Source organism: Hemibagrus wyckioides, linkage group LG23 (genome assembly GCF_019097595.1).
Source record: "Hemibagrus wyckioides isolate EC202008001 linkage group LG23, SWU_Hwy_1.0, whole genome shotgun sequence".
NCBI lineage: Eukaryota > Metazoa > Chordata > Actinopteri > Siluriformes > Bagridae > Hemibagrus > Hemibagrus wyckioides.
Window position 1 is genome coordinate 2,763,576 of NC_080732.1, and position 9,988 is coordinate 2,773,563.

The following is a 9,988-nucleotide window of genomic DNA, read 5'->3' on the forward strand; positions in this document are numbered from 1 at the left end:
AACCAATCACTGCTCACTATCGTTCACTGACAGCCAATCACTGCTCACCTTTATTTACTACAACCAATCACTGCTCACTATTGTTCACTACATCCAATCACTGCTCACTATCGTTCACTACAACCAATCACTGCTCACTATCATTCACTGACAGCCAATCACTGCTCACTATCATTCACTGACAGCCAATCACTGCTCACTATCATTCACTGACAGCCAATCACTGCTCACTATTGTTCACTGACTATTAAAAAAAGAAAAGAAAGAAACTATTCTTTTCTATTCTGAAAAAATGGCGTTTTATTTCACAGAAAATCTTTTAAACTTGATTGAACACGAACACTTTTTTTAAATCCTGACTTTCCAATTAATATGAAAATGATTTTATGACGTCATTTTTATTCTGGAGACTATTAGAGAGTGCACTCGCTACATTCCCCTGAACGGAGTCAGTAACACTGGCCCTTTGTAGGGAAGAGAGTGTAGTGCACTTTCCCAGTGTGACACTTTAGCCTCTCTCTCGAAAGCGGACTTTGCACCAGGAAGTGTTAGATAAAGTCTACACAAGTCACATAAGATTTATTCTGACTGCATCTGTTTATTGTTTAGTAAACGATCATGGATGTTCAGAAGTATTTATCGCGCATCGGCTGCTCTGTGTGTCCGCACTCTCCGACACTGGACACTTTGCGTTTTCTTCACCTCCAACACATGCTCTCGGTTCCTTTCGAAAATCTGACCATCCACACCGGACAGCGCGTGCACCTCGAGCTCCCGCTGCTCTACGACAAAATCGTGTTAAAAAGACGAGGCGGATTTTGCTTCGAAAACAACGGGCTTTTCTCCTGGCTCTTGTCGCAGCTCGGGTTTAAAGTCGAGATTCTTTCTGCTCAGGTAAAGAATCGGTTCACCGGAGTTTACGGACCTCCGTTTGACCACTTGATCATCATGGTGACCATTGACGGGGAAAGGTGACTCTGTGATGTGGGTTTCGGAGCCGGTTTCCAGCTCCCTCTTTCCCTTGAGACGGACAGAACTCAAACTCAGGGTCAGGGCGTGTACCGGGTTCGAGCTGACGGAAATCTGCTTTTTATGGAAACTAAGTCTGAGAGTGATGACGGAGCATCCTGGGTGGAGATGTACAAGTTCACCCTTCAGCCATGTCAGAGAGAGGACTTCACAGTCATGTGTGAGTACCATCAGACCTCCAGCAGCTCGATCTTCTTCTGCAAGTCCCTCTGCACCCTCCTACTACCAGACGGAAGGGTTACTCTGATGGGCCGCAATCTGATTATCACCCATCTGACTGGTGAGAATGGACCACCAGTGAAGACCACCAAGACAGATCTTACTAATGAAGAAATCCTCCAGATACTGAGGGAGAAGTTTGGAATAGTGCTGATGTCTCCACTGATTACTAAAGATACTGACATTGTTCCCCCATCAGTGGAATATTAAATGATACAGTGTTATATGGACAAAAGTATGAGGAATAGAGACATTGCTGTTTATTTCTATCACACATCAGTAATCCCTACCTCCTCTTGGACCACAGCAGTTTGCAATACAAACTATTTTTTTATTGGTTAAAGAATGACACATTCTATGTAATATTGTGAAACTCTTTTTCTCTCTTTTGTATGAACAGTGTTTCTGTCATTTTTACAATAAATAGTGAATAAAAAAATGTAGCTTGTTACATTGGAACTGTAGAGTGCTGATACTGGAGACTCCTTCCAACAAAACTGCTAAATTAATATCTCTATATAACATGTTTATTATTATGCTTAACGCTACAAGTCTCTGTGTAATCTGTTGGTATAGAAATGTTAATACACTATATTGCTAAAGGTTTTGGGATACCCCTCCATAAATCATTGAATTCAGGCGTTGTTTTTCAGGGTTTGGGCTCGGCCCCTTAGTTCCAGTGAAAGGAACTGCATCCTGCATCAGGTTGAAGTCAGGACTCTGTGCAGTTCCTCCACACCAAACTCGCTCATCCATGTCTTTATGGACCTTGCTTTGTGCACTGGTGACCAGTCATGTTGGAATAGGTGGAATTGTGTTTTGTAATAAAATGAGGTGCATTTACCCAGAAACACCAGGGTGTGCAAACTTTTGCACCCAACTGTATAACCCTCTTTCATTTCAGCATAAATACATAAGTTTTGTTATTTCCCGGGGTATATAAACGAATGGAAGCTTGTGGGTACGAGTAAATGTTCAATGCTTCGGAAAGGTAGTGACACGCAGATTTCTTTCGATGTCTCTCAGCAGCCTCTGCTGGTTGATTCCTGACATATCCATCTCTGGTTGTAGATAATCTCTCATCACACATCTCTCAGGAGTTCTCCGAGCTCAGAGAAGACACCCTCCTGGCTAGTGTGTCCAGTCCAAATCAATCAGAATACACAAGATGTGCCATCTGAGAGCGTATCACTCTGTTAGCCACAAGAGAGTACATTGTTATGTTCTCACTGCATTTATACAGTTAATATATGTTGTTGTTTAAATGTAAAATACAGTATATGCTGTTTACAGTCCAGGACACCAGTATAATAAATCTCTTACGCCCAATTTAATGACTCCATTTTAACAAAATTAGCAACTTGTTTTTGTCCCCAATAGCTAATCACTGATCGGCATTGTTGACGATTATTATTTTCTATCCATCGACACCTATTAGTGACTTCATAACACCTCTCATTATTTCATGTCCAGCAGATTTTCTTGGCCTGTGTCTCATTCTTCAGTAAATAAAATCATAAACAGGGATTGTGTGAATTTATACGGCTTACTTCATGTCTAATTCTTAGATAGTAATAAAACACAAACAATGCTTAGTACATGAATGATTAATGCACTTTAGTCATGTTATTTGCTTGGAAAGCAAATATACAGTAGAAAGGTTAGAAAAGAAATGGATTAATAAGACCACACGAGAGTATTTTTTAAAACGCGCTTCCAAAAACACCACAGAAGAAGTTTGTCTCTTTCTGGTTGCCGTAATCAAGTGGGAATGTTGAATGTGGGAATGTTGACTAGCCGAAAATTGGTGAAGGTAAAACTAAATAAAAATAAAATAAACATGCATAGGATTTTTTATTTTCATATAAACAACAAGAAAAAAAATATTATTATTAAATTCCGACCAAATTATTATCGTGTATTCGTGACAGTTAGTTAAAAACGCTAAGCTGATGCTGTTAGCTAAATGCTAGCAGTGAGTCGCTATGCAGGCAGGAGAGCTTCGAGTATTATGTAATAATAGAGTTATTATTTCAATATATATAATTTGTTTTAATTTATTAAATTACGAAAATGTTGATTAATTAATGCTGAGTAGTAATGCTGCTAAATCATTAGTGATCATTAATCAATCAAAATTATGAGCTTAAAATAATTGCCATTGTAATAAAATTTGTCATTTTAATTTGGTTTTTAAATTAAATGCAACATAAAGGAATTAAATATATATATATATATATATATATATATATATATATATATATATATATATATATATTAAACGCAAAAAACAAAAAAAATGATTTATATAATTATATATATATATTTTTTACAATGACTCCACAATTATCTGTCATTTGTAATAATAATAATAATAAAAATAATAATAAGAGGGTAATATTTATTAGTTAAAATCACAGTATTCATAATGTAATTAAAATCTTTCTATCAGTGTGTTTACGAGAAGGAGAATATTTTTCGTAACTGAAATTTGGTTATTTTATTGCAGAGAAAAGTCTAAAAGAAATGACACAAAAGGAGAATGAGTAAAAAGACTGAAGTCGTATAAAGTGTGACATTTTCAAGGGTTTTGTCTTATAATGACATTTACTGATGATTTGTGTCTCTCCTTTCCTGTGCCTGCAGGCGGTGTTGCCGCTGACGTTACCCGGATCTCTGATCCTCATGTCAGGACGGGTTTTTGCTGCCAGCGAGAACGAAGAAAGCGAAGAACCAACTCTGCTTACAGATGAGGTGTGTGTTCTGTGTAAGTATAAATCACTGAGGCTCAGGGTTTGAGGTTTGAGTGTGAAATAATAGGCTGTGTGTGTGTTTGTGTGTATCAGCTCTCTCTGTACACCACCCCACACACTCGAGTGCAGTGCGTGAAGCCGGAAGTCGGCCCTGTGGAGCAGAGTGTGGCGTCTCTGAGGAAATCAGCAGAGCCGTATACAACATGGTTTCAGGTACGAGCGAGCACTAAACGACAGAAAAACACCACCATGAGACCCTTTGTTTTTCCAGACATGATTACGGTCATACTGTTTATGATAAACTTAATAGAACATCATGGAGATGCTGATTGAAATGCAATGCAAAGCAGAGTGAGATATCTGACTTAGATTAGTTGGTTAGTGATCGATGAGATGGCGAGTGCCTCTCGATGGTGTTTATGTTAGCATGAAAGTTGAAGATTTGGAGCCTGAGAAAAGAGACTGAAGAGGTGAGAGAGCTGGACAGGGTAGAGCACTAAAGCACCGCCGCATCGCTCTCTTTATTTAGAGATGAAGAAAAGGATAATTCAGACTGCTTTGCTATAATCAGGTCATCAGAAAGAATTGTGGAAATTTAGGGAACTATTAATCATCATCATAATCATCACTATCATCATTAACAGCGTCACCATCATCATCATCACCATCACCACCATCACTATTATCATCAACTCCACCATCACCATCATCATCATCACTATCATCACCACCACTATCATCATCACTGTCATTATCATCATCACCATCATCACCACCATTATTACCACCATCATCATCACCACCACCACCATCACTATAATCATCATCACCATCGTCATCATTACCACCAGTATCACTATAATCATCATCACCATCATCATTGCTGCCACCTGCTGAAAATATTTTAAACTGCACTAACAGAAGTGAAATTTCTAAATAAATATAAATCATAAATCTTATTTTAATCCATGGTTTTCTGACTGAGTATAATATGCAGCATGTTTTGGTTTGACATTTAGTTTTTAGTATTTATTTATTTTTTTCCTCTTTCCAGGAAAAGACATCATACGCGGTGGATAAAGCAGAGGTATTTATCTTTACTGCTGTTCTTTATGTAACAACGTTCTTTATAATTCATACAGAAATGCACCTTTACATGGTTTACATCTTTCAGGAGTATTATAAGACCATGGAGCCTGGTATTGAAGCATCTGTACAGACTGTGAGAGGTGAGAAAGTTGAATCAGTGCACAAAGAAATGCTTTATAATGATATTTACTCAGTACAGCGTGTTTAGTGTGTCTCTTTAATCTTTCAGACACTTCTGAGTTTCTGATGAATCCTCCGCCCAAGTTCTACCCAAGTGTCGGTGCCGTGGGTTTTTCCGCAATCCTCGGACTTTACCTCGCTAAAGGCACGTGTGAAATTGTGTGATCGTTTTTAAAATGTATTTATTATTAACTTTAAAAAAGTTTTGGGACACCCCTCCTAATGGTTGAATTCAGGTGTTGTTTTTCAGGGGTTGGACTCGGCCCCTTAGTTCCAATGAAAGGAACTCTTAATGCTTCAGCTTCATACCAAGACATTTTGGACAATTTCATGCTCCCAACTTTGTAGGGAACAGTTTGGGGATGACCCCTTCCTGTTCCAACATGACTGTACACCAGTGCACAAAACAAGGTCCATAAAGACATGGATGAGTGAGTTTGGTGTGGAGGAACTTGACACAGAGTCCTGACCTCAACCCCACAGAACACCTTTGGGATGAATTAGAGCGGAGACTGAGCCAGACCTTCTCATCCAACATCAGTGCCTGACCTCACAAATGCGCTTCTAGAGGAACGGTCAAAAATTCTCATAAACACACTCCTAACACCTTGTGGAAAGCCTTCCCAAAAGAGTTGTTATAGCTGTAAAGGGCGGGACAACTCCATATTACATTCATGTGCATGTAAAGGAAGACGTCCCAGTATTGGCCTGGCTCACAGTCTCCGCTCTATGTGTTCTGTGGGGTTGAGGTCAGGACTCTGTGAAGGCCAGTCAAGTTCCTCCACACCAAACTCACTCATCCATGTCTTTATGGACCTTGCTTTGGTCACTGGTGTGCAGTCATGTTGGAACAGGAAGGGGTCATCCCCAAACTGTTCCCACAAAGAGCATGAAATTGTCCAAAATGTCTTGGTATGAAGCTGCATCATTAAGAGTTCCTTTCACTGGAACTAAGGGGCCGAGCCCAACCCCTGAAAAACAACACCTGAATTCAATGATGTCCCAAAACTTTTGGCAGTATAGTGTAGTTATAATTTCCATTGTTAGTGAAATGTATTTTTCTCTGTGTTTTTAAGGTGGCAGGGTAAAACGACTTCTCTTCCCGACTGGACTGATGACTCTGAGCGCCTCCATGTTTTACCCACAGCATGCTGCCTCTCTGGTCAAGGCAAGTCTGAATACGAGGAAGCCTTCAGGACTGAGCAGTTACAGTACTCTAGAGTACACTACCTCTGGTTTCTCTGTGAAAAAATAAATAGAGTCTATAGGGTCCTTTTTTAACAGGAACTAACTAAATTTATGGATGTCCCAGAACTTTAAATGTAGCTATAAACAGATAAAACATGTGCCATATTGTTCTTTACACACACAATTCTTTTTTAAATCATCACTCAATTCCTTTTTAACACCAAAATATCTACTATTATACTTTTAAAGGAAAAAAAAGATTTTATATAGCAACCTTGAAGGTTCTTTAGTTCGTTCCTCCCTAAAGTTGATTCCTAAAGCACAGATCTTCAGATGTATCCTTATAGCTGGAACATCGACCATGCAGAGAATCCGGGCTGAATGATTTTCACGTTTTCTACATTTTCAGGAGGCTAAAAACCAGATGTTCACTTTGGGTTCTCAGACACGTGTGCTTTTGGAGGACGTGTGGAAGAGAAAATCACCCGGCAAGGAGGTGAGCGCAGAGAACAGGAAGGTTTGCAGTGTTTTCATCAAGGTCTAGGAATAATTTCTGATTTATTTGAAATATCCATCATCATCATTATTATTATTATTATATATGAAATTGTGCAGCTCTGAGTAATCTCTTTTCCTCTTTTTCTATCCAGAATTGAAACAGATAAAGGACAGATGAAGTATTAATAAGGAAAGTTCATCTCCAGCTGAAAGAGTCTTGACACTTCTTCATTCCTTGTCATCAGTTTTATACCGGTATGAACTCCACCACTCAGCAGTGTGTATTCAGTATATGAATCAGTACAGAACGTCTCTCCTGCTGTGTAAACAGTGCTGTTTGTCTGCATTATTTCGTGCCATTTAATATATGTATTTTAGCAGGGTTTTTCTTCATTAATGCCCAGATGCTTGCAGTCAGCCAGGACATCATTTTCTATCTGACGGTACAAGAAATTGATTTGATTTAAAATCATCATCACCATCATTATCATCACCACCACTACCACCTTTATCATCATCATCAACAACAATACCACCTCCATCATCATCATCACCACCAGCATCATCACCACCACCATTGTCATCATCATCACCATCCCCATCATTATCATCACTATCATCCCCACCACCACCATCATCATCATCATCACCATCATCACCACACTATGATCATCACCATCATCATGACCACCACCATCACTACTACCACCATCATTACCATCACTATGATCACCACCACCACCACAATCCTCATCATTACCACCATCATCACCACCACTACCATCATCTCCATCACCATCATCTCCACCACCATCATCATCTCCACCACCACCATCATCACCATCATCATCTCCATCATCATCTCCACCAGTATCATCATCTCCATCACCATCATCATCTCCATCATCATCATCTCCACCACCATCATCATCTCCATCACCATCATCATCTCCACCACCACCATCATCTCCACCAGTATCATCATCTCCATCACCATCATCATCTCCATCATCATCTCCACCAGTATCATCATCATCATCTCCATCATCATCTCCACCAGTATCATCATCTCCATCACCATCATCATCTCCACCAGTATCATCATCTCCATCACCAAAATGCAGATTGTAATGATTTGTACAGATTGTTTGACAGATAAACTGTTAGATAATTTAGTTAGAAGTGTGTGCTTATTAAAATTGTATTTAATGTAAACTTTGTTCATATTTATGTTCAGGAAATATTTTAATTTTGTATAACGTGTTTATCCAAATGAAGTAATGAAGTCAGAAATTAATCTCATTAAAATATTTGCTTTAAAACTGTATATTATATTATTGTTGTATTTATTACATTATATTACTGTCATATTACTATCTTTTCTACATGTTGTTCCACCTGTGGGACACACCCACTCTAGTCTGAACCTTGAGATCGTTCCACCTGTGGGACACACCCACTCTAGTCTGAACCTTGAGATCGTTCCACCTGTGGGACACACCCACTCTAGTCTGAACCTTGAGATCGTTCCACCTGTGGGACACGCCCACTCTAGTCTGAACCTTGAGATCGTTCCACCTGTGGGACACGCCCACTCTAGTCTGAGATGTGTAAGCCTTTCACTTGTGGGACACGCCCACTGTAGTCTGAACTGTGAGAGCGTTTCACCTGTGGGACACGCCCACTCTAGTCTGAACTGTGAGAGGGTTCCACCTGTGGGACACGCCTGCTCTTGTCTGAACTGTGAGAGTGTCTCAGATGGGGAGAAGTGACGCTGGACAGTAAAAACCTTTCTGTGGTTCATCTGAAGCACACACGCTGTTGGAGACGCTGACTCAGAGCGTCCTGATGCAGAGTGCAGGGTTTAAAGACTGGTGTGTGATTGGACAGGAGGACAGCAGTCTGATTTAGAGAAGAGACTGAATGAAAATGGGGAAGAAGAAAGAAGGTGGAGTTGTACTGAGAGGCAGCGGTCAGTTTGTCCTACGATATGATGTTAGGAAGAAGTGTGGTGTTTCTGCCACAGCCAGCACTCGCCTCTTCCTCTGGGACAAACCAAGTGATAAAATTTATTTATTTATTTATTTATTTATTTATTTATTCATTTATTCATTTATTTATTCATTCATTCATATTTAAGTTTCACTAGTGCTTTAAGTATATTCTACACTTTCTATCAATTTCTCTATTGAACATGTTACAATGGTGAATGTTTTTTTCCTCAGACATAAAATGCATATTTATTTTATTTTATTTATCCACATTTCTCACGACTGGACGTTGTATATTCACTAGCAGAAATGCTTCACCACATACTGTGTCAATGTCAGTGTCTGTATCTATCATTTCAAAGCGTTACATTAAAACCAGATACTGAAGTGTATTGTGTTGGATCTTCTCATCTTTCCCGTGGTTCTTCATGATGTCCGCTTTGTTCATTTCTGTTTGGTTTCGTCAACAATCAGACGAGGTTTTTATTCCCGAATCGGCCGATAAAACCTGGAGTTAAACCTCCTGTTGTTAGCTGAAATTGCTGCAGGGCCGTGGCGACTCAGAGAGTAAACACACGTCTGAACAGCACACACTTGTTGAGACACTGAGGTGAAGCGTACCTGTGCAGGGAGTCCTCATTCAGAGGGCGGAGCTTGGAGGAAGGTGCGAAGGCGGCCGCGTAATGCGGCAGTAATAAATACGCACGCACAAATCGAAAAATCCCATTCTGACCTGAAATGTCCTCCAGCCGTAGCACTCTGCTCACAATGGCTCCACGATCGGTCACTTACATCAGACATGAAGTCGTGTGTCTTCAAATCAATGAGGGACATGAAGCTATCAACCTCAACCAAAACACCAGTCCTGTAAGGACTTTAGCGACGGTTATAAACGTTATATATCGGCTCTACAGAATCGTACGCAGCTTGTTCTTCTAGCTGTGGTAGAAAAGCAGAACCTGGGGGTGTGTTAACTTGGCGTCGTCTTCCTTCCGTCTAAACCTCACAAACTCTTCGAGCTATTGGCGTAAAACAGACCTG

General features: G+C 39.8%; 2 protein-coding genes across 8 annotated transcripts; both read left to right on the plus strand.

Moving 5' to 3' along the window:
• The first annotated feature begins 376 nt into the window (after nt 1–376).
• LOC131344412 (arylamine N-acetyltransferase, pineal gland isozyme NAT-3-like) lies at nt 377–1,929 on the plus strand. Its single transcript, XM_058376706.1, has one exon. The coding sequence runs from the start codon at nt 619–621 to the stop codon at nt 973–975; it is 357 nt and encodes a 118-aa protein (XP_058232689.1). The 5' UTR covers nt 377–618; the 3' UTR covers nt 976–1,929.
• A 1,061-nt stretch (nt 1,930–2,990) lies between these two features.
• Nucleotides 2,991–9,339, plus strand: apoob (apolipoprotein O, b). 7 transcript variants are annotated; one of them, XR_009203263.1, is made up of 10 exons: nt 2,991–3,061; nt 3,895–4,002; nt 4,095–4,214; nt 5,056–5,088; nt 5,176–5,230; nt 5,320–5,415; nt 6,347–6,438; nt 6,868–6,975; nt 7,109–7,211; nt 7,335–9,339. XR_009203263.1 is itself a non-coding variant. In XM_058375888.1 (9 exons), the coding sequence occupies exons 1-9, from the start codon at nt 3,020–3,022 to the stop codon at nt 7,112–7,114; spliced, it is 660 nt and encodes a 219-aa protein (XP_058231871.1). In that variant the 5' UTR covers nt 2,991–3,019; the 3' UTR covers nt 7,115–9,339. The 7 variants fall into 7 exon arrangements, 3 of the variants coding, with proteins under 3 accessions (XP_058231871.1, XP_058231872.1, XP_058231873.1); XR_009203264.1 differs by having other exon boundaries at nt 7,361–9,339; XR_009203266.1 differs by having other exon boundaries at nt 6,868–6,954.
• Nucleotides 9,340–9,988: the final 649 nt, after the last annotated feature.

Bases quoted from the DNA above. Each gene is read 5' to 3' on its own strand.
- LOC131344412 (XM_058376706.1), top strand. From the start codon at position 619: ATGGATGTTCAGAAGTATTTATCGCGCATCGGCTGCTCTGTGTGTCCG.
- apoob (XM_058375888.1), top strand. From the start codon at position 3,020: ATGTTGAATGTGGGAATGTTGACTAGCCGAAAATTGGTGAAG. The intron at 5,416-6,346 runs GCACGTGTGAAA...TGTGTTTTTAAG, and splicing joins CGGACTTTACCTCGCTAAAG to GTGGCAGGGTAAAACGACTT. The intron at 6,439-6,867 runs GCAAGTCTGAAT...CTACATTTTCAG, and splicing joins ATGCTGCCTCTCTGGTCAAG to GAGGCTAAAAACCAGATGTT.